We start from the raw sequence: 25619 nt of genomic DNA, 5'->3' as shown, positions 1-25619 counted from the left end.
CAGCTATTTCAGATAACCACATTTTTTCATTTTGATAAAAGGTCATCTATCTGCCATTTTGTCAGTTTCTCTTTCCATGCCTGATGTGAGAGTTTCCACATTGTCTATTTGTAACTCAAAAGTCACCGTGGCCATAGGCAGTGGTATGGGCACACAGGCAGTACTGCTACCTCACAGCTCCAGTGACCTGGGTTCAATCCTGACCCCCAGTGCTGTCCATGTGAGTTTGCATGTTCTCTCTGTGACTGTGCGGATTTTCTCCAGGTGCTCGTTTCCTCCCACATACCAAAGACATGGAGATTAATAGGTTAATTAACCACTGAAATTGCCCTCGGTCTGGATGTGAGTGAAAAATCTGTAGCAAGTTGATGGGAGTGTGGGGAGAATAAAAGAAAAAACATCTGGAGCAGTGCACAGTTAGTGAACCAAAGAAACGGTGTAACATCCAAAACTATAAAGTTTCCATTAGTAACAACTCTTTATCAAAATAATTGAAAGAATAGAAATTACTCATTTCACGGGAACAACAAATTCTACAGATAACTAATAATTTCCCACCTGAGTGACGGGCTCCACTGAACCAATGTACGAGTCAGGACGAAGAAGAATGTGTTCTAACTGTGTCTTCTTCTGATAAACTCTCTCCACAGACATTTTCTTGGAAGCCTCTGGCATCTTTTTTGAAGTGTCAGCTTTGGCATTTGTTTCTTCCTTACTTGGAAGATTTTTCTGATTGCTGAACAATGTCTACAGAACAAAAAGTTGTTAAAATTACTACTTAAAAAAGGTACTTTCTGGAATTAAAGCCACAGTTTGGAAACTATGGATTTTAATCTTAAATTATTAGCAAATCTAATCCTCATCACGTTATAGTTTCAAACTTATTTTGATTGTACAGAATCACTTCACAGAAATAAATATGGAATTATGCTTACAAATTGTTATTGAACAGTTTTAAAATAAAAATCAAAAATTTCAACCAGCAGCAAATCGGTAACTGGCATCTGACCTCAAAGAAAATTCCCAAAAAGAAGAGCCGTGAGGTAATGTTACAGCTATACAAGACCTTAGTTAGACCTGTTACGTACCCCGTAACTGGGTCACTTACCAGCAAAGATAGAGAGATCCGTTGAAGTCTGATGGTACTATTTTTAACAGTATTTATTGATAAAAATACACAAAAATAATATCAATGCAACCATACAGATAATATACGTCGTCAATACTAAATCTAAAAGCGCGGGTATAATAATAATCAATAAGAAATAACTCTATCGTTGTCTAGGGGATAATGTATTGTCCAATGGAAATATAAAAGTCACTCAAGTTCATTCAAGCTGCAGCTTTTGGTTGGAGAGAGAGACGGATTAAAACTTGCCCATTCCTTTTATGATGTCAATCCTTCGAGAGTCGTTGGGGCTGATTTCTCCTTTGTTGTTAGCTAAAGCCATTCTTCTCTGGCAAGGCCCACTAATTCCGAGGCAAATGGAAAAGGACGCACGTGGCTTTCCACCGGCTTTCGCTATTACGCTGTTACAGTATTTCTAGCGTTTCTTCTGGTGCGTCTGAGGGGCTGTTCCCACAGACACTCTTTTATCCCCACTCACGAGGTCTTAGATGTCAATCAGGGTGGAATGATGCCATCCCCCAACCAGCCCACGTTGCCTGAGGGCCTCCACGAAGCACAGTACTCAATACACAATTCCGTCTCCAAGAGACAATGGCCGTTTCCCGTAGCTTTGTATCGCCGAGGGGCCAAGACATTCCAAACGTCTCTCTCTCATTTCCTGGGTCTCCTGACCTGAATTAATAGCGATCTTGCGATTCTCAAAAAGGAGGGGGCTACTCTGCACCCCTTGGCCCCTCAGAGTTGGGCACAGGCGTAACAGACCCCACTTGGAGTACTGTGTTCAGTTCTGGTCAGCTCATTACAGGAAGGATGTGGATACTATAGAGAGAGTGCAGAAGAGATTTATAAGGATGTTGCCTGGATTGGGGAGCATTCCTTATGAGAATAGGCTGAGTGAACTTAGCCTTTTCTCCTTGGAGTGATGGAGGATGAGAGGTACCTCAGCAGTCTAAGGTAACCTGATAGAGGTATATAAGATGATGAGAAGCATTGATTGTGTGGATAGCCAGAGGCTTTTTTCCCAGGGCTGAAATAGCTAGCACAAGGGGGCATAGCTTTAAAGTGCTTGGAAGTAAGTACAAGGGGGATGTCAGAGATGAGTTTTTCCACACAGACAGTGGTGGGTGCATGGAATGTACGGCCAGCGAAGGTGGTAGAGACGGCTACAATAGGGTCTTTTAAGAGACTCTTTGATAGGTACATGGAGCTTGGAAAAATATGCGGTAGGGAAATTCTAGGCAGCTTCTAGAGTAGGTTATATGGATGGCACAACATTGTGAGCCGAAAGGCCTGTAATGTGCTGAAAATTTTTTATGTTTTAACTATCACTTTAACTATCAAAACAACTGATATAATACTGTCTGAGTATACAGTCAAATTATAGATTTCTCCCAGCTAGAATAAAACTATTTCAGAAAGTTAGAGATTTTAACAAAATTAAACAATTTAGAACAATGCTTAATCATTCATTTGCTGGACAACACCTTTAGCTTTAAAGCTATCAAAACCTGTTTGTTCCTGATGTATGTTGGCATGTCAAAGTTTAAATTCCAGCTACTTTTAATGGCTTCACTTCACTGCAGGGAAGACTGCATTGTAAGGTAATGTAATAGGTGACAGTTGACACATATTCTTCATATTAGAAATACCATCATTGAGTTGTAGTGTTCACAATAAGAGATGGTGTCTGAAGCAAAGACAACAGTGTAAGATGATTGCTTTTGTTAAGCACATAAAACGACTCATGTTTTACTTACAAAATCCTACATTGGTGACCCCAGTGCTCTCCAACAATTCCAGAGTTACTCAACGACAAATCCACCAACACAGTCATTTTGAAGCTGCCAGAGTTTTAAGAGCAGCACACTACCATGTGGTTTGCACAGACGAAAGCCTGGTCTGCTCTGCAAGAAATCATCATGGACTATACCAAATGTTACTATGTCGTAGCATCGCTAAGTAGTTTCACTGCAGCCAGAGTGGTGAGTCTACTAAAAGACTCACCTGCACATGATAACTATGTCCCTCTGAAAACTCAACTATTACAGACTTTTGGACTTCTGAGTCTGAGTGCGCCAAACAATTGCTTTCTTTACCCGGTCTTCAGAACCAATGGACCTCATGGTATCTCCTGGGCAATAACCATCCTTGTTACATTTTTAAAGAACTCTTTTTGCAAACAAATGCCTGATCAAGTTCATACAGCCCTCACTAATACACCCATGAAGGACTATAAGAAACTTGCTAAAATGGCTGATAGTCTACACTCAACCAGGCAGAGATACATCGTTCCTCCTCCTTTCCCTATCTAAATAAGCCCATCAGCAGACTCACGCCCACAGCTCCAAATCATACAATGCCAGAACTAAGTTTTTAGCACACACACTTAGGCATGAACACCAAGAAGTGCCAACCACCATGTAGCTTCGAGAGTGCCAGCACATCGGAAGTCTGTGAATACTGTGGGTTCCAGCCTCCAGGATCATCTATTGATAATTACGCACACCCTTTCAGGGCAATGCTTCCTGTATGACACAGGTGCTCAAGTGAATGTGCTGCCAGCATTGCTCATTGAATTTAAGTCAGAGAGCAATGGACCCTAGCAAGAGGCCGTCAACAGCAGCAGAATCCAGACTTATGGGATACGACACGTGACACTCCACATCAGTGGACAAAGCTATAGGTGGGACTTTGTCTTGGCTAAAGTTGCTAGACCTCTGCTCAGCACAAATTTGCTGTGTGCCAAAGGACTGTTAGTAGATCTTAAGAAGTGCCAGACTGCAGACACAAAAAACATTGGGTCATTACCCCGTACCCCCAGTAAGTTCCCCACGATGACTGTTCAGCAGATACACCACCATACAATCACCTGCTGGATGAATTCCCAAATCTCACCAAGCCCACATTTTTTACTATAATCACAGAGCATGGAGTCGAGCACCACATTTCTGCAACTGGCTCGCCAGTCTATACATAGACTGGACTCAGGAAAGCTAGCAGGTACAGGGGCTGAGTTTGCTCACATGGAAATGCTTGGCATTGTACGCAAGTGAAATAGCCCTCTTGGGCTTCACATCTCCACATGGTCCATAAGCCATCAATGGTGGTTGCTGTCTATATGGCGATTACCACCACCTTAACAAAGCCACCAGTCCCGATCATCACAAAGTCCCACGTTTTCAAGACTTTTTGGCATGCTTAGCCAGAAAGATACCTTTTTCTAAAGTGGACTTAGTCAGGGACTACCATCAGGTGCCTGTGTGTACTGAGGACATTTTCAAAACAGCTGTTATAACAGCTGAAAAATGCAGTACAGACTTTCCAGTGACTAATGGATTCTGTGTTAAAACACTTAGATTTTCTTTTTATTTACCTGGGCTACATACTTGTCACCAGCACATCCAAAACTGAACACTTATCATAGCTCCACACACTTTCCAAGCACTTAAGACAACATGAGCTGATTATTAACGCAACTAAATGCCAGTTTGGGTTGTCTACAGTTAAATTTCTCCTCCACCACAACTCCGCAGAAAATGCAAAACCTTTGCAGACAAAAGGTGCTGCTAAATGGATTTCCCACTGCTCCGCACTACCAAAGCACTGCAAGAGTTTTTAGTTTTGGTGAATTTCTATCACCATTTCATTCTGCAAGATGCTGAACTTGTGCTCTCCTTACATAGTGCCCTTAAAGGCAGTGTCCCTAATCACATGCTTGAGTGGTCAGTGGACATGACCAGAGCATTTGACAAGACCAACAAACTCTTTCAAATGTGACCCTACTGCACACCCATTCCCCAACACACATATAGCCATCACTATTGACACCTCGGACTATGCTGTGGGTGCTGTGCACTAACAGTTGGTTAAAGGCATGTGGCAGCTACTAAATTTCTTCAGTCAACAGCTCGGCCCCCCCACCCTTCCTCCCAAGAGCAAGTACAACACGTTTGACCACAAGTTTCTCGGTCTCTATCTTACCATTCACCACTTTCTCTTTCTACTGTAGGGTCAGCATCTCATAACATTCCTAGACCACAAATCCCTCATGCATGTGACAGCCAAAGCATCAGGCCCTTGGTCTGCACAGCAGCGATAGATAGATAGATAGATAGATAGATACTTTATTCATCCCCATGGGGAAATTCAACTTTCTTTTTCCCAATGTCCCATACACTTGTTGTAGCAAAACTAATTACATACAATACTTAACTCAGTAAAAAAATATGATATGCATCTAAATCACTATCTCAAAAAGCATTAATAATAGCTTTTAAAAAGTTCTTAAGTCCTGGCGGTTGAATTGTAAAGCCTAATGGCATTGGGGAGTATTGACCTCTTCATCCTGTCTGAGGAGCATTGCATCGATAGTAACCTGTCGCTGAAACTGCTTCTCTGTCTCTGGATGGTGCTATGTAGAGGATGTTCAGAGTTATCCATAATTGACCGTAGCCTACTCAGCGCCCTTCGCTCAGCTACCGATGTTAAACTCTCCAGTACTTTGCCCACGACAGAGCCCGCCTTCCTTACCAGCTTATTAAGACGTGAGGCGTCCCTCTTCTTAATGCTTCCTCCCCAACACGCCACCACAAAGAAGAGGGCGCTCTCCACAACTGACCTATAGAACATCTTCAGCATCTCACTACAGACATTGAATGACGCCAACCTTCTAAGGAAGTACAGTCGACTCTGTGCCTTCCTGCACAAGGCATCTGTGTTGGCAGTCCAGTCTAGCTTCTCGTTTAACTGTACTCCCAGATACTTGTAGGTCTTAACCTGCTCCACACATTCTCCATTAATGATCACTGGCTCCATATGAGGCCTAGATCTCCTAAAGTCCACCACCATCTCCTTGGTCTTGGTGATATTGAGACGCAGGTAGTTTGAGTTGCACCATATCACAAAGTCCTGTATCAGTTTCCTATACTCCTCCTCCTGTCCATTCCTGACACACCCCACTATGGCCGTGTCATCAGCGAACTTCTGCACATGGCAGGACTCCGAGTTATATTGGAAGTCTGATGTGTACAGGGTGAACAGGACCGGAGAGAGTACGGTTCCCTGCGGCGCTCCTGTGCTGCTGACCACTGTGTCAGACCTACAGTCTCCCAACCGCACATACTGCAATGCCACCTGGCCTACACTTCAGAACTCATGACTGACATACAGCACATTGAAAGGAACAGTAATGCTGTGGATGATTGCCTCTAATGGCCCACCATTGATGCCATACACATCAGGGTTGGCTATGTTGGCACAGCAGCCAACCAAGCTACTGATCCAGAGGTCCAGGCTTACAGAACAACAGTCATGGGCCTGCAGTAGGGGAAATGTAAAGGGTAACAGATAATACATATTGTTCGTAGTAGAAATGGTTCTATATAATTTATAAACACTGTCATTGAGTTGTTGTTTTAACTTTAAGAAATGCTGTCTGACATAATGACGTCAGTGCAAGGTGATTGCTTTTGTTTTTCATTCGTAATGGAAGTAAAGGGCTGTGGCTTTTGTTAAGCACATAAAACATGCCTCGCTTGTTTTATTCAAGAATCCTACAGTTTCAATTATGACACATTTAGAAGCTTGCTAATAAACTATGCATGCATCAAAGTCTCAAATTAGATATTAGCTCTATGATCAAATGACAAAATCTAAAACTTGATTATGAATCAAAAAGCTTCAAATCAATAGATAGATAGATAGATAGATACTTTATTCATCCCCATGGGGAAATTCAACATTTTTTCCAATGTCCCATACACTTGTTGTAGCAAAAACTCATTACATACAATACTTAACTCAGTAATAATATGATATGCATCTAAATCACTAACTCAAAAAGCATTAATAATAGCTTTAAAAAAAAGTTCTTAAGTCCTGGCAGTTGAATTGTAAAGCCTAATGGCATTGGGGAGTATTGACCTCTTCATCCTGTCTGAGGAGCATTGCATCGACAGTAACCTGTCGCTGAAACTGCTTCTCTGTCTCTGGATGGTGCTATGTAGAGGATGTTCAGGGTTTTCCATAATTGACCGTAGCCTACTCAGCGCCCTTCGCTCAGCTACAAATTAATTTTAAACTTGCTAGAGTTCACTGTAAAAGTACCCCATCTATATTTCCACTTGCTTTGACAAGTGCAGCTTCAACACTCAAAAATCTCAACAATCACCAAACAAGATATAGCAGTTCACTTAATAGACATCTCATCGACAACCATTCATTCACTCCATCCATCAGTGAGCCACAGAAGCAGCAACTAAGAAAGCACCTTCCAGACAAAATAATGACAAACAAACCCCTGACCTCTGCCAGCTAGAAAGACAAGGATGTAGTTTCCATCACTGAGAAATATAACATTATTGTGTCTGCGCTTTCTGAGGAGTTTCAGGCATGCAAGGCTCCCCGCCCCCATTGTAACAACTTTCGACAAGAGCACCACTGAGAGTGTCCTGACCGGCTGCATCATTGTATGGTATGGAAGCTGCAAGGCAACAGACTGCAAGACCCTTCAGAGGATGGTAAAAACCACTAAGAGGAACACCAGGGTCTCCCTCACCTCTATTTGTGATATTTACCATGAATATTATATATGAAAGGTCCACACAGCATTCTTGCTGTTTCCCTATTCTGTGCATTTCACATTGCATTTCACATGCATTTTGAATTATATTTTACTAACTTGTTTGTGGTAATATTTTATGTACTGTGTGTGATATATGAATTGTGGGTGCAGTATCATCTGGAAGAACATTGTTTTGTCTAGTTTTATCTAAGTACAGTGAGATGACAATAAACATGAACTTGAACATGTAGATATGTCCAGACCTCAAGGACTGCATAAGTTTCAAGAAGGCTGTACACCACCACCTACGCAAGAACAATTAGGACGGACAAGTAAATGTTGACTAAGCGAGCAAAGCCCACATTTCTTAAATGAATGAAATAAAAATCTATTTCTCAGGTTGTAAAAGAAGGCCAATATCTCTTCTGATATTTCAGATTTTTAAAATTAAATTCAACATGACCCTGCAAAAGAAACATTAATCAGGGAAATTAGAATAACTTTATTCTCCTTTCCTCTGTTATTGATTCTTCAGGGGCAGAACTAATGATACTGTCTAGTCAGCTAGGCTTTTTGTACAGCTTTGATATGCACTCCACAGCTCCTAGACATTCCTTTGGTTTCTCCACTCATCAATCAATTAACAAGGTGGCTTCACCTTACAGCTCATCATCACTGCATCACTGGCCTCACCAATTCAGAAATATTTATTTTGTTTGATTCATATCCACTTGCCACCAAAAACTCCTCTTTGCAACTTACAAGTACGTTGTACCCCAGTTGCAGCAGTTCTGGTTATGGACATCCACCATTTTGAAATTCACAAATCACTACCAAAAATATGAGAATTGGAATAAAAATTCACTTTCAAAGATGTTAAGCGAGACAAGTAACTAAATAAACAAAATTACAAAGAAACAACAGTTTTTATCACTTTCTGTCAAAGGTATGCATTATGAAAAAATTGCCACATGGATGTCTGTAATGCAAGGCTATCCTGCAACTTGTTCTCTCTTTTTCCTCCCATTGATGAGTATTTGACCAAAATGTTAACCCTATTTCTCTTTCAATATTTCTTGCATTGCCTGCTCAATCTTTACTTTTATCTTCGACTTCCTGCGTGCGTGCACGTGTACACATATATATCAAGACAAATGAAATATAAGAGGAATATTAATTGATTCTCAAACTAAAGTAAATGAACATTGACTATGGACAATCGAAAATAATGAAGTTTCCCTTTATTTTGCATTAAAAAACCCAAAGACAACAGAACTGATTAATTTAAGGTTCTAGCCCCATGTAAGAAATACGTTTTGAAGTGTTCCTATTCCTTTTGACCTATCAGGGCATAGCAGCAGAGACCAGGCCAGTGGCACTGTGGTAAACTCTGAGGCTAAGCAGGAAAGGACAAAGTCAGACAGACTGATTATGATAAGAGACTTAAGATTTAGAGGGATGGACAGCTGATTCTGTGGCCACAAAAGAAAACCCAGGATGGTGTGTTGCCTCCCAGGATACCTCAGAGCAGCTGCACAAGATTCTAAAGAGTAAGGGTGAGCAGATAGAGTTTGTGGTACGCATTGGCACCAATGACATAGGTAGAAATTCCCAAGCAGTGAGTATAGGGAGTTAGGGAAGAGCAAGACCTTCAAGGTAGTAATCTCTGGATTACTCCTAGCCACAAGCTAGTTAAAGCAGAAATAGGATGATAGTATGGATGAATAAATTACAGACAAAGTGGTGCAGGGGACAGGGCTTCAGATTTCTAAATCTTTGGGATCTCTTCTGGGGAGGGTATGACTTGTACAAAAAGAATGGATTACAACTGACGCTAGGAGTGACCAAAATCATTGCAGACAGGTTTGCAAGAGTTGGTGGGGAAGGTCTAAACTACTTTGGCAGAGGGATGGAAACCAGAGTGATAGGGCTTAGGATGTGTCAATTGGTATACAAGTTGATGCAGTGAGGCTGTGAAGATGGACAGGCAAATGATAGGGCAAAATTGCAGTCAGTTGGATGAGATGAAGTAACATGGGGGCAAAAATTGCAAAGGGTGATGATTACACGACTGAAGGAGTTATATTTGAATACACACAGTACACAGAATAAGGTAGATATTCTTGTACTGCAGTTGGATTGGCAGGTATGACATTGTGGGCATCACTGAGATGTGGCCCAAAGATGATCATAGTTGGAAGCTTAACATGCAAGTATACACCTTGTCTCAAAAGGACAGGCAGATAGGCAGAGGAGTGAGTGACTCTGTTAATAAAAAAATGAAATCAAATCCTTAGGAAGAGGTGACAGAGGATCGGAAGATGTAGTATAGTTAAGAAACTGCAAAGGTAAAAAGATCCTGATGGCAGTTATATACAGGATTGTAAACAGTAGTCAGGATGTGTGATATAAATTTCATAGGAAATAGTAAAGGAACTGAACTTAATTGAATTGACTTTATTTCTTACATCCTTCACAGATACGAGGAGTAAAATCTTTACGTTACGTCTCCGTCTGAATGCGCAAATTATAGTAATTTGTAACAAATAGCATGTACAGTAAGATATACAACAAAACAGTCAATATAGCTCAGAAATACATTTGTGTCAGAATGAATTAATCAGTCTGATGGCCTGGTGGAAGAAGCTGTCCTGGAGCCTGTTGGTCCTGGCTTTAATGCTTCAGTACCATTTCTCAGATGGTAGCAAGTGGAACAGTTTGTGGTTGGGGTGACTCGGGTCCCCAATGATCCTTCAGGCCTCTTGTAATAAGGGCAATGTTATGATAGTCATGGGGGATTTCAATATGCAAGTAAATTGGGAAAATCAAATTGGTGCTGGATCCCAAGAGAGGGTATTTGTAGAATGCTGACAAGATGTTTTTTTTAGTGCAGTTTGTGCTTGAAACTACTAGGGGAAAGACAATTCTAGACTGGGTGTTCTGTAATGAAACAGATTTGATTCTGGAAATTAAGGTAAAGGAGGTAGTGATCATAATATGGTAGAATTCACCCTGCAGTTTGAGAGGAAGAAGCTAAAGTCAGATCTATCCATATCAGAGTGGAGTAAAGGGAATTACAGAGGCCTGAGAGAGGAGCTGGACAAAGTTGATTGGAAAGGGACACTTGCAGGAATGACTGCAGAACAGCAATGGCTGGAGCTTCCGGGGCAATTCAGAAAGCGCAGGATAGATACATCCCAATGATGTAGTCAGAAAGGAGGCTGAGACAACTGTGGCTGACAAAGGAAATCAAAGACAGCATAAAAGCAAAACAGAGAGGATATAACATAGCAAAACTTAGAGGGAAGATAGAGGATTGGGAAACTTTTAAAAACCAAACAGAAACCAACTAAAATAAAATCTCAAAGAATGAAAAGATTAAATATGAAGGTAAACTAGCCAATAATATCAAAGAGGATACCAAAAGCTTTTCTTCAGATACGTAATGAGTAAAAGAAAGACAAGAAAGGATGTTGGACCATTGGAAAATGACACTTGAGAGGTAGTAATGGTGGGACAAAAAATGGCGGATGAATTTAATAAGTATTTTGTGTCAGTGTGGAAGAAATTTGAGAGTGTCAGGGGGCAGAAGTGAGTGTAGTTCCAATTACCAAGGAGAAGCCAAGGAATTTTTCTCTTGTTTGGCACAGGCAAGAACAGAGTTTCACTTTAAGAAGAACCTTCTATGCTCACTTTCAGCATCAAAATATGGAGGAACCATCACAAACTCTCATAGCCCCTGATGATCCTGAGATTTCAGTCTCTGAGGCCAACGTGCAAGTACCCTTCAGGAGGGCGAACACATGAAGTCTCCTGCCTAATTGGAGTACCTGGCCAAATTGACTGGGATCTGCAAGCTGATCAAGTGGCTGGAGTGTTCACTGAGATCTTTAATCTCTCATTTTGGCAGTCTGAGGCTTCACTTATACCAGTGCCAAAGAAGAACGTAATAACCTGCCTCAATCACTATCATCCAGCAGCACTTACATCCACAGTGATGAAGTGTTTTGATAGGTTGGTGCTGAAACACATCAATTCCTGCATGAGAAGTGACTTAGATCTATTCCAATTTGCCTACTGGCGCAACAGGTCCAATGCAGATGCCATCATATTGGTTCTTCACTCAACCTTGAAATATCAGGACAGCAAAGATGCGTACATCAGGATGCCCTTCATTGATTACAGCTTGGCATTCAATTCAACCGCCAGGACTTAAGAACTTTTTAAAAGCTATTATTAATGCTTTTTGAGATAGTGATTTAGATGCATATCATATTTTTTTTTACTGAGTTAAGTATTGTATGTTATTAGTTTTGCTACAAGTGTATGGGACATTGGAAAAAAAGTTGAATTTCCCCATGGGGATGAATAAAGTATCTATCTATCTATCTATCTAATACCATCATCCCCTGAAAACTAATCAATAAGCTTGAAGACCTTGACCTCTTTGTGCAATTGGAACCTCAATTCCCTCACTTGCAGACCCCAGTCAATTAGGATTGGCAACAAAATCACCTTCACAATCTCCATCAGCACAGGTGCACCACAAGGCTGCCTGCTTAGTCCCTGCTCTACTTGCTTTAGTTATGACATTACTATCATTCCTACTCCCTTAATTTTGCATTTGCTTCAACATAAATCAGACCCTCAAGGCAAGATACCAATTATAGCATAATAAACAAGAAGTTCAAATCTTTCCCTTTATTCTAAAATCAAACTGCTGTCTAAAAAAATGACGGTTGCAAACTTTGGAAACAAAGTTCAGATTGCAACAGTGAAAATTACAAGGTTACTGAAGACTGGGCATAAAGAGAGATAGATTTACACCATAGTTATTACAAGAAAATCAAAGGTCTGAATGAACGACCTAGAGACACTTCGAATCCCACCATATAGAAATCAAGGAATTTAAATTTGGTTAATTATATAAAAGTGAATTATTATGTTAAGAATGCACCAGCCGTAAACATTCAAATAGCAAATTAGGAAAAGAAATCTGACCAGGCATATGGAACTGTAGTTCACTCTTGACAGTCCTCTGAAATTGCAAATTGTATGAAGTCATTACAGTAAAGTACAAGAAGATTGAAACTAAATGGACCATTTGAGATAAACCTAGCTATATGGATTCAAGAAAAAATGCAACACAACCAAATCAGACATGCAAGCCTTAATCATGTTCTACCAAAAATGAAATAATTGTCTCAGAAAGCTAATCAAGCAACCAGCTGAAACAAGCACAAGACCCTGAGTTTACTATCTATTTTATGTTTAGACTGCCCCCAATAAAAATTTGGATCCATTGCTTCTAGTGTTACAGTGGTGAAGGAGTAGCCTAGAGAAAAGAACAAAGCAGAAGTTGGAAGGGATTCATCAATATTTATCCCAGACCCCATGCCATCAAGTCAAATGTGAACAAGGAAAACATGCTTTGATTACTACACACCAGCATCTTCAGCAATAAATCAGTAGATCTTCACACTGACTGTAATTAACTGCCCGGGACCTCAGAATCTGTCATAATCAAAATAAATAAGGGGATCAACAAAGATTTAACAAGTGTGAAGATTATGTACATCAGGAACAACATTAGACTCGCCAAAATATTGGCTGCCACAACAGGTCATGAATGTTGATAATAAAAGCTGCTGATGTTTAGTAACAGTGGAACCCAGCAGTGAAAGACTAAAGTACTTGCAACTATTTTCAGTCAGAAATGACAATGAATTAACCTTTTGGTATTCTCCCATGATATCCACTCCACTGATTCCACCTGATATAAAGGAATGCCTAGATTATAGGGAAGTCCATGGACACCAACAACATCATAGATGCCACACTCAGAAGTTACCAAGTAGAACTCCTCTATCTTCAGCACTGGTATCCATTCAATAAGGAATTGGTTTGGGTAACACAAGAAACTAACTCAAACCTCAGATAATAAAGCTGTCCATGCCTACACGCAGGCTGGACTTAAAGTGACAAGTAGACACACAAATGAGAAATAATGGCTACAAAAACCTTTAACTACATTCCTATTGACAAAACATCCAACATCAAAAGTCACCAAAAGGGAAAAAAATTGTCATTGTTCCTATCAGCTAATTAAAAACTATGTCTACATGTGATCAAAGACTAGGACTACTCTGCAGCAAATGATCCACATTCAACGAGCCTTTCAACTACAAAGGTACAAATCAGGAATGTGATAAAATACTCTCATTGCCATTCAGAAAGCTTATTACTGTGAATTCTGGTTAATTGGGACGAGTTCATTTTAGCCCAATTAAGTGGCCGCCCAAGTTAGCCGCTTTCATGGAAATAGTTAAAAAGATTGACGTACAAACTGAGTAACAAATTATGTATTTAAATGAAATAAAAATTACAACACCACCAATAGAACTACAATACTATAAAACTATGCATTAGTTCCTAATAGTCATCAATGGAGGGATTCATCCAGTGTACACCATACACAAAATCAGTGCGACAACTAGTCTAGATAATGAACTACCTTCAAACAATGCTATCCTCCAAATCTTCATTTTCATTGTAACATTCAAGATGATTATTGATACAGTACCTATAAAAAGTATTTATCCCTTGGAAGTTTTCATGTTTTATTGCTTTGCAACATTGAATTACAGTCGATTTAATTTGGCTTTTTTGACACTGATCAACAGAAAAAGACTCGTACATGTCAAAATGAAAGCAGATCTCTAAAAAGTGATCTAAATTAATTACAAATGTAAAACACAAAATAATTGATTGCATAAGTATTCACCCCCCTTTGATATGACACACCAAAACATCTCTGGTGCAGCCAATGGGTTTAGAAGTCACGTAATTAGTAATTGGAGATCACCTGTTTGCAGTCAAGGTGTTTCAATTGATGTAGTAAAAATACACTTGTAGCTGGAAGGTCCAAATGCTGGTGAATCAGTGTCCTGGCAAAAACTACACAATGAAGACAAAAAGAACACTCCAGAGTTATTTAACTCTGTTAAAAGGTTATTGAAAAGCATAAGTCTGGAGATGGATACAAGAAAATTTCCAAGCCAGTGAATATCCCTTGGAGTACAGTTAAGTTAATCATCAAGAAATGGAAAGAATATGGCACAGTTGTAAATCTGCCTAGAGCAGGCCATCCTCAAAAACTGAGAGACCATGCAAGAAGGGGACAAGTGAGGGAGGCTACCAAGAGACCTATGACAACTCTGGAGGAGTTACAAGCTTCAGTGGCTGAGATGGGAGAGACTGAACATACAACAACTGTTGCCTGGGTGCTTCACCAGTCACAACTTTATCAGAGAGTGGCAAAGAGAAACCACTGCTGAAAGCAACTCAAGTGAAATCTCAGCTAGAAGAAGATTCTATGGTCTGATGAAACCAAAATTGAGCTTTTAGACTAAATACTATTTTTGGTGTAAGCCAAACACCACTTATCATCAAAAACACACCATCCTGACCATGGAGCATGGTGGTGACTGCATCACGCTGTGGGAATGCTTCACTACAGCAAGCCCTGGAAGGCTTGTGAAGGTAGAGGGCAAAATGAATGGAGGAAAATACAGAGAAAAACCTGATGTAGTCTTCAAGAAAACTGTGACTTAGATTTTTTTCCCCCAGGAAGACAATGACCCCAAACATAAAGCCAAAGCTACACAGAAATGGCTTTAATAAAATCTTGATCAGTGTCAAAAAAACCAAATGTGATTCAATGTTGTAAAACAATAAAATGTGAAAACTTCCGGCAGGCTGGGGGAGATAAATATTTTTATAGGGACGATACCTTCAAATTCTTCATAGTTCCTAACATGCAGTAGTGAAATTGTTTCATTTTCACTCCCGACCGTTTCTGGCATCTCCAAGCCTGAATGCTTGAAACTACAGTGAGCAAAAATGCTTACTGCTTATTTCTCGCCCAGTATCAGTGACAATATCACTGATTTTTGAACACAAACACATACAACTGATGCTATTTTAAAAATTGCTTGCTCTAGGCAAGTTGTAACATCTAATGGCCACACAACTGTGCACTACCCATAGTAGTCAGAACCCATTCAGCAACAGTCTCCAGCTCCAACTAAGCAGCAGAGCGTCCGAACTAAGCAGAAGGGAATCCTGTTAATTTTCTCGATTACTTTTTGTTCTTTAAGAGTTAACCCAAATAAGCAGATGCGCCAATTAACTGGAATGCACTGTACAGGGATAAAGCAATGCCCACTACCTTATACTGTGTGCAACCTGTATCATCTGATGGATTGTACCAACTCAAAGTTCAAAAACAGTTCAAAATAAAATTTACTATCAGAGTACATACATGACATTACATACAACCGTGAGATTCTTTTTCTGCTGGCATACTTAGCAAATCTATAGAACAGCAACTGTAAACAAACTACAGATGCAAATATTAAAAAAAGCAATAAATAACAAGCATGAAATAACAATCTAGTAGAATCCCTAAATGAGTATAGCTATCCCATTTTATTCAAGAGCCTGATGGTTGAAGGGCATTAACTATTCTTGAACCTGGTGCGAGTCCTGAGCAGCAGCGAAAAAAAGAGCATGGTCTGGGAGGGTCTTTGATGACAGATGCTGCTCTTTTATGGCAACATTTCATGTAGATGTGCTCAATAGTCGAAAGGGTTTTACCTATAATGTACTGGGCCAAATCCACTACTTTTTTCTGCTCAAAGGCACTGGTGTTCCCATACCAGGCTGTAATGCAAGCAGTCAGCACACTTACTGCCAGACATCTATAGAAGTTTGCCAAGATTTTCAATGACATGCTGTAACTCCACAGACTTCTGAGGAAGTAGAGGCAGTGTTGTGCTTTCTTCACCTTAATATTTATATGATGGGTCCAGGACACTATCCTCCAATGAGTACCAGTTCATGGACCTCTGGTTTCCCTCCCCTGAAGTCTACAATTAGTTCCTTGGTTCTTATGACATTGAGTAAGATGTTGTTATAACACCACTCAGCCACGTTTTCAACCTCCCTTCTGTATGCTGATTCATCACCCCCTTTGATACAGCCCACTAGAGTCAAAGGTGTACAGCCAGTAGAGCAAGGGGCTAAGTACACATCCCTGTGGTGCTCCTGTGCTGATGGAGATTGTGGCGGAGATATTTTTGCCAATCCGTACTGACTGGGGTCTACAAGTGAGGAAATCCAGGATCTAATTGCCCAAGGAGGTGTTGAGGCCCAAGCCTTGGAATTTACTGATTAGTTTTGAGAGTTTGATGATGTTAAATGCCAAGCTATAATTGACAAAGAGCATCCTAATGTATGCATTTTTGCTGTACAGATGTTCCAGGGTTGTGTGAAGAGCCAATGAGATAGCAATTGCTGTAGACCTGTTGCTCTGGTAGGCAAATTGGAGCAGATCGAAGTCCCCAAATCATCGGAGGGGCAGAGCAAAGTCAAGATGGTGCTAAATGGCAACTCCTTTGCTTACATCTTCGGAAGCAGCTCTATTTCTACATATGATATCTCTTTTTTTCCTTTTCAAGGTTCTTTTGAAGACACTGACCTGGAGTTACACTCTGACTCCGGTTCTTTGCAGGAAGGGCACCCGCTCTCAAGGCTGCTTGTGTGTGGGAGGGGGGGTCTTTGGGGTTCTAACATTTAACCATCATTCATTCTTTGGGGCACTCCTCTGTTTTTGTGGATGTTTGAGAAGAAAAAGAATTTCAGGATGTATATCGTATATATTTCTCTGACATAAAATGTACTTATTAAAACCATTCAGACAAGAGCTGATACCTCCTTTGACAGCACTGTCCAAATATCAAAATAAACCGATACAGTTTGGCACCAGCCGTGTCACAGCAGTTGCCAGTCAGCACTGAATTCAACGCAGGGCTGATTTACGAACTTCAGCTCCGGATTTTTTCCCTCAGGGTTTACTCCCGAAGCCTTCCCCCTGAGTGAGTATAGCTATAAGGCAGTGGAGGTTTGAGATCAGAGTTTTCCTTCTTCTAGATGAGCTGCCAACCATAGCTGATGAGCCCCATCTGTCTGAAGTGACTAGTTTCATGGTGTCTTTACCCCATCTTTACCTCTTGTCTTGTCAGTAGAAATGGTTCTGCCAGGTTTAGTAGCTAAACTACATGTGAAGACCAGGAGCTGGACTTGGTTTTCAGAGGCTATTTGAGACATGTGCCATTGGAAGCATTCAAAAAGTAGTTGGAGCTGATCCTCACTACCTCCCCTGACTATAACAACCTTAAGGAAATTTATCACTATCTGCTCAGGAACATTAAAAAGTGGACAATAAAAACTGGTCTTGCTACATGCCATCTTTCAAAAGTATCTTTAACAAATGATACCTGCCCCCATTAAAAAAAACTATATTTTTCATTACTTGTTCCCATCTTGCTTATTTTGTTCCTCTCCTGTCCATGCATCTTGGATCCTAGCAATCAATGCTTGGATAAGCAGAGCAAATTCAAGCTTGTACGGGGGAATATCTTTGCACTTGCATTCCTGCACTGCTAGGGTTAGTCTTATGATGAAATCATCTACATTCTCACTGAGGGTTTGTTGCAACTTTGAGAACCTGAAGCATGCCGTGAAGACACTGCCTTGTGTCCCACAAATGTTGTCCAATGCCTCAAACACACCTGTCAGCTCAGACTTGTTCTGTAGGTTCAGAGCATTGACTATTTTTGCCTGAGTTCTCCCAAGTGCATGTGAAACAGCTTAAGTTTCATTATTCCTTCATCTTTGCCACTCGTGTTAAAATTGGTAGGAATTCAATATAGTCCAGGAAGGACGTCATCCACTGCAACTAGGTTTCAGGGTTTAGTTTTACCATAGCTGTGGCCCAAAATGCATTGGATGCTTGTAGTAGAGCAACATTTTGTTTTGATCCTCATCACCACATATGCACAGAGCAGGAACCAAACTTCTACTGAGTCACGTTAATAATATCCGCTGGGCAACTTAGTGAGAGAGCAATGAACTGAGCCCATCGAGACAAAAGACGTGCACACTCAAAAGCCCGCACCCAAAATAGAATATGTAAGAGGCCCAATCACTTCATTGTGCGATCAATCAGCCACATGTACACTAGCAATCAATCTGATATGGTACAATTTAACTCCATTCTTCTTTTCAGGTATGATCCAAACTACAATAAAATGGCATCATTCTTTCAAAGTTCTAACAAGCAAATAAGAAGGGATGCAATATCTGCTGCTTTTGGTCCCCAAGCAACAGAAGTTTAGATTGCATCATCAAGCAAGGTGCTGCAAGTTGTAAGAGTCCAGCAGATGGCCACAATGTTTCAGGCAGTGGACGAGGTCGTTAAGTCTATTACTTTATTTTAGTTAGTACTGAGCTGAGTGCTGAAGCTACATCCAAACAAGCAACTCACACAAAATGCTGGTGGAACACAGCAGGCCAGGCAGTATCTATAAGGAGAAGCACGTTTCGGGCCGAGACGTCCAGTCCAGTTAGTCCTGACGAAGGGTCTCGGCCCGAAACATCAACAGTGCTTCTTCTTATAGATACTGCCTGGCCTGCTGTGTTCCACCAGCATTTTGTGTGTGTTGTTTGAACTTCCAGCATCTGCAGATTTCCTCGTGTTTGCTCCAAACAAGCAACTGGAGTGTTTCACCACACTCCTGGCTCGTATCTTATAATTAAAGGCTTATTGCAGAATTAGTCCAGTTCTTCTTTTTGATGGATTTCAAGTTTTATTTCTTCAACTGTTATCTGAATGGTAAACAACAAATAAATTGTGCACTCATGCAAGTAGCATTGTTTAAAGATATGAACTCTTCAGCACAAATGCAATCTGCTTACCCAAGTTTTATTCCTTGCTGAAAGGAATGCACTACACAAAAACCTACCCAAACATTCCTTAGAAAACAACCAAGTTAAGTAAACCTCTGAACTGCTTTCAACATGTTAACATACTTCCTTAAATAGGGGTTCAGTGCTGTAAACAATACTCAAGATGTGGCCTCTCACCAATGCCCCATGTATAACTTTGCTACTTAGTATTCTCTCATAATAAATGATAACAGTCTATCATTTTCCCAATAATACGCCCAAACCTGCACATTAATTAAAAATGATACACGAGGGCACTCAAATCCCTCTGCATCTCAGAGCTTTTCAGCTTCTTGTCATTCAGATAGAATCAGATCAGAATCAAGAAACACAGAAAACCTACAGCGCAATACTGGCCCTTCAGCCCACAATGCTGTGTCGAACATGTACTTACTTTAGAAATTACCTAGGGTTACTGATAGCCCTCTATTCCTCTAAGCTCCATATACCTATCCAAGTGTCTCTTAAAAGACCCTATTGTATCCGCCTCCACCACTGTCGCCGGCAGCCCATTCCACACACTCGCCACTCTGTGTAAAAAAAGGTGCTACTTCCAAGCACCTTAAAACTATGCCCTCTTATGTTAGCTATACTCAGGTTATTATCACTGGCACGTGCCATGCAAATCTGTAGCAACAGTACAGTACATAAAATATTACAATAAGAAATATAACAAATAAACAGTGCAAAAAGATAGCAAAATAGTGAGGGAGTTTTGGACCATGCAGAAATCTGATGATGAAGGGGAAGAAGCTGCTCCTAAAATAGCAAATGCATGTCTTCGGCCTCCTGTGCATCCTCCCTGATAGTGGTAATGAGAAGAGGGCATGCTTTGAGGGTCCTTAATGATGGATGTCACCTTCTTGAGGTACTATTTTTTTGAAGATGTCATCAATGCTGGGCAAGGCAAGCACCCATGATGGGGCTGGCTAAGTCGACACCCTCTGCAACATTTTTTTCAATCCTGTGCGTTACAGCCTCCATACCAGGTGGTTATGCAACCAGTCCATGGTACACCTATAGAAGTCTGCTCGAGTCTTTGATGACTTATCAAATCTCAAACTCCTAATGAAGTACAGCTGCTGGTGTGCTTATGCAAGTATACTACATTTGACAGATCATTGCCCACTTGTATGACATCCCTTTAATGTAGTTTCCTTGTGTCTTCTTGATAACTTACTTTCTTATTTTTGTGTTATCAGCAAATAGAACCATACTTTTGCTGCTTTTATCTAAATCATTTGTTGTAGAAAGGACGCAAAAATCAAGCTCTATGTAGCTAAAAACAGAACTTTGAATTTAATTGAACTGAACTCCATAACATATTTTCATAGATTGTAAAACAGTACAGGGCAGGAACAGGTCCTTCAGCCCACAACCTTGATGCCAAATGTAACTAATCCCATCTGTCTATATATGATCCACATTCCTGCATTCCCTTCACATTTATGCATCTATCTAAATGCCTTTTGAACACCATCTCCAACACTGGCACTAGCCTCTACAGCATTCAGGGCACTTTCAAAAGGTGATGCCTGCAAAAGATGGCTTTCATCATTAAGGACCCCAGCACCTAGGACACTGGTCCCTTGTCACTACTACCATCAGGAAGGAGTACATGAGCCTTATGACACACATTCAACATTTCAGGAACAGCTTCTTCCTCTCCATCATCAGATTTCTGAATGACAATGAACCCATGTACACTACCTCAATTTTTTTTTCTTTTCTTGCTCTACTTTTTCACAACTTCTTTAATATTATATTGTAATTTATACTGTTTAATGTATTGCACTGTACTACTACCACAAAACAACAAATTTCATGACATAGCCAGTGATAATAAACCTGATTCTGACCATTGCATCTGCTTCCATCACCATCCCTGGCAACACATTCCAAGCACTTACTGGCTAAAAAAAACGCCCACACATCTCAAACTTTCTGCCCCACATTTACCCTATGCCCTCTGGTACTTGACATATCTACCCTGGAAAAGAGACTAACTGCCTACCCTATCAATACTACAATTTAGTTAACCTCCATCAGGTTATCTACAACCTCTAAATTTCTGTCTAATCAAACAACAGTAACAAGAGGTCCCAGTATTGATTCCGGCGGAACACACTTGTCACAGATCTCCCATCAGAATAAGGTTCCTTCTCCACTATCCTGTGTTCTAAAACCTAGCAAATTTTGAAGCCAATCTTAATCTTCTGCATCAGTTTACCAAGAGTTTATTGAAATCCATGTAGACAACACTCAGTGCCCCTAGCCTCATCAATCATGTTTGTCACCTCCTCAAAAGACAAAACACAAGTGGATTACAGGCAATCTTTTAACTAGAACAGGTAGGAGTTTAAGCCCTATGTTACATAATCATGATATCCTATACTTTCCCATATTAATTGTTAAGACCTTCTTTCAAACTGTGATAATGAAGCCTCATGTCAAAAAGTCATTCAAATTTGTAAGGTGGGACCTGCTCCACACGAAGCAAACTGACTATCACTAATAAGCCATGCTTTTCCAAAAGTGACTAAATCCCATTCTAAGGAACCTCTCCCCACCACTGATGCAAGGGGCTCACTGGGCAGTAATTTCCAGGATCATCGCTATTGGCCATGTTAAGTAAAGAGAAAAAACACTAGCTACTCTCCATTTCTCCAGGAACTCACCTGACACTGAGATCCTTATCAAGAAGTAGTAACTTTTTAAATCAACCTTATCAGCCTGCTCTTGAGATTGTCACAATGAAACAACATACCTAATTGGTTTTACACAGCCAGGGATGTTTGCTCACTCCCTCTTTCATGGGAAAGATCCCAATTGGAGTCAAGTTGAACAAACACCAATTAACAGCTGAGATAGTGGGAAAGCTCACGACAACAAACAAACCTCCAAGCATGTTAAAAAAATACCAGCTCTATGAAGAAACTTCACTCTTTTCCAGATGTGACTAAATCCAGAGCATGACATGGTTGTGTGTGAACTGATAGTGGCTGGTTCTGCAATAGCAGCCCTCATGCACCCATGACGGAAGAGTTGAGCCTGTAAAGAAGCACTGCTCCCTCCAACCCTCCCTCAAACACACACATATCAAGAGTATTTGCACCCAGCCCACCTGCTTGATCTTGCAGACACACGGCTCCAGAATAATGTCCTGTAAAACATCTACAAGGACATTGTCACAGGAAAGCAACATCCACCAGCAGGGATCCCCACCACCCAGGACATGCTCTCCTCTCACTGCTGCCATCAGGAAGAAAGTACAGGAGCCTTAAGTCCCACAGCAACAGGTTCATGAACAGTTATTACCACCCAACCATCAGGGTCTTGAACCTGAGTGGAAAACTTTACTCATCCCCAACATTGAACTGTTCCCACAACCTATGGACTCACTTTCAATTACTCTTCATCTCATGTTCTCAATTTTTACTGCTTGTTTAGTTATTTTTGCACTTACACAGTTTGTTGTCTTTTCCCCATTGGTTGTTTGTCTGTCTTGTGTGTGGTTTGTCATTGATTCTATTGTGTTTCTTCGTATTTACTGTGAATGCCCGCAAGAAAATAAACAGGGTAGATTACGTTAAGATATATATACTTCGATAATAGATTTATTTTGAACATCAATCTGCAGGCCATGACACTCAGGGACTTAGTCCATATTATTTCTTTGTAACTGTCATCATAATTATATGTGCTGTGTGCAGTTGGTTCTGTGATTTGTACATTGGCCCTGTTGAAACGCTGTTTCATTTGTCTGTGTGGCTGAATGACAATTAAACTTGAACTTGAACATACTCACCACCCAGGTCAAGCCGCCGGACTCTCCGTCTCCCTTTGACATCTTGCCGAAGACTCTGTTCCTGCCCCGCCGCCTCTGCTCGCTTGACGTTGAACTGGACTCTCTCCGCCGGCTCGTTCGCTTTCCCGGTTGGGACACAAGACCGTCCGGGCAGCGATGGCTCCAGATCCCGTCCGATCTTCCAGCCGCCCGGCCCGTCACATCAGCGGGGTCCGCGCCCGACTCAAGCTACCGACCGAGGCCCGGGAGGGATAGGACCGGCGGATCGAGGCCGATTCCCCCTCTGACAGGGATCAGGTAGGTGATGGAAAAGGGTCCGTTCTCCCGCCTCTGTCCGAGGCCGCCGCCGCTCTCGGGGGGGAGAAAGATCGGAGCGAAGGATGGGCCGAGGCCGCTTCTCCTCCTTCCCAGTAGCCGGAAAACAAGATGCCCTCACTCAGAGCGGCCTGCCGGCTCCCCACCGAGAAGATGGAAGCTGAGCTCCGGCTCTGCGGGCGGCCGGCCTGCTTCGAGCTCGCGTCAACGGCCGGCCCCGCACGCTCTCACACGGCCGAGCGCGAACAATGGGAGAGCGAGGAGGCCGCAGCGCATCCGTCAGCGTCTTCTCCTCCTCCCTCCCTCCTTCCTTCCTCTGCCCTGCCTTCGCCTCAGCTTCACCGCCCACCCGCGGCGCGCAGCCCGGCTCCACTCCGTCCCGCCGAGCGAACGACGGACAACCGGTCACCTCCGCCAATCACCCGCCTCCGTCTTCAGCCGGCGCTCCTGGCCACCTATCAGCAATCCCGTTCCGGCGGTGACGTCTATTGGAGAGGGAGGCGGGGTGGAGGGAGCTCCGGGTGCGAATGATGGCCGGCGTCTGTAATGTGAAAGGATTACCCTCCGTTTACATTGTCTCTCGTCACTTACAATAGTGTAAATGTTTCCAGCTATGTTGGACAATGGAGAGATTCCCTTTGTAAAAGTATTTATTCACGATTTGTTTCTCCATCTGGGGGATTGGAGTTGCTTCATTATAACAGCGCATTGAGGTAAAACCCCTTAGTACATAGTAAAAATCATAATACGAGTTAAACAATAACAATGCAGAACAAAGTGTTAGAGTTGCAGGGAAAGTGCAGTGCAGGCAGACAATAAGGTGCAAGATAGTAAATGTAACAGCTACAAAGGAAGTCCATCTGTAACTTAAATTTGATGGCATTTCTCATAAACTGTAACACTTTATTCATTCTATTACTATTTTAACTCAATGCACTGTGTAATCTCATCTGTATCGACAATGTGCAAGACAAGCTTTTTAGTGCACCTTGATACATGTAACAATAATAAACCAATTTACCATTTCAAAGTAAATTCAAAGAACACTACAGCACAGAAAACACGCCATTCGGCCCTACTAGTCTGTGCCAAAACTTTATTCCGCTAGTCCCATTGACCTGCACCCAGTCCATAACCCTCCAGACCTCTCCCATCCATATACGTATCCAATTTATTCTTAAAACTTAAGAGTGAGCCTGCATTTACCATAACAGATGGCAGTTCATTCCACACTCCCACCACTCTGAGTGAAGAAGTTCCCCCTAATATTCCCCTTAAACCTTTCCACTTTCACCCTAAAGCCATGTCCTCTCGTATTTATCTCTCCTAATCTAAGTGGAAAAAACTTACTCACATTTACTCACACTTACTACACATTTACTCACACTTACAAAAAGAGGAATTTTGTAAACTTATCAAATCCCCCCCTCATTCTTCTACACTCCAAGGAATAACGTCCTAACCTGTCCAATCTTTCCCTGTAACTCAACACCTGAAACCCCAGCAACATCCCAGTAAATCTTCTCTGCATTCTTTCAATCTTACTGATATCCTTCCTATAGTTAGGTGACTAGAACTGCACACAATACTCCAAATTTGGCCTCACCAATGTCTTATACAATCTCACCATAACATCCTAATTCCTATACTCAATACTTTGATTTATGGATGCCAGGATGCCAAAAACTTTCTTTACACCCCTGTCTACCTGTGACGCCACTTTCAGGAAATTATGTATCTGAACTCCCAGATCCCTTTGTTCCTCCGCACTCCTCAGTGCCCTACTGTGTATGCCCTGCCTTGATTTGTCCTTCCAAAATGCAACACCTCACACTTGTCTGCATTAAATTCCATCTGCCATTTTCTGGCCCATTTTTCCAGTTGGTCCAGATCCCTCTGTAAGCTTTGAAAGTCTTCCTCACTGTCCACAACACCTCCAATCTTAGTGTCATCAG

General features: G+C 41.4%; 1 protein-coding gene across 4 annotated transcripts in view; it reads right to left on the bottom strand.

The window, feature by feature from the left end:
* top2b (DNA topoisomerase II beta) overlaps nt 1–24073 on the bottom strand; it is an 85826-nt gene extending 61753 nt beyond the window's left edge. Inside the window, exons 1-3 of one of the 4 annotated variants that reach the window (XM_073024540.1) lie at nt 23350–24073; nt 23008–23091; nt 559–747 (exon numbers count right to left, since the gene is read on the bottom strand). In XM_073024540.1, coding sequence (XP_072880641.1) covers nt 559–747; nt 23008–23064 — 246 coding nt within the window. In that variant the 5' untranslated portion in view covers nt 23065–23091; nt 23350–24073. The remainder of the gene's footprint in view (nt 1–558; nt 748–23007; nt 23092–23349) is intronic. The other 3 variants (XM_073024539.1, XM_073024538.1, XM_073024541.1) reach the window with 3 other exon arrangements.
* Nucleotides 24074–25619: the final 1546 nt, after the last annotated feature.

Source organism: Hemitrygon akajei, chromosome 20, assembly GCF_048418815.1.
Source record: "Hemitrygon akajei chromosome 20, sHemAka1.3, whole genome shotgun sequence".
NCBI lineage: Eukaryota > Metazoa > Chordata > Chondrichthyes > Myliobatiformes > Dasyatidae > Hemitrygon > Hemitrygon akajei.
This window is presented reverse-complemented; position numbering and strand designations above follow the sequence as displayed.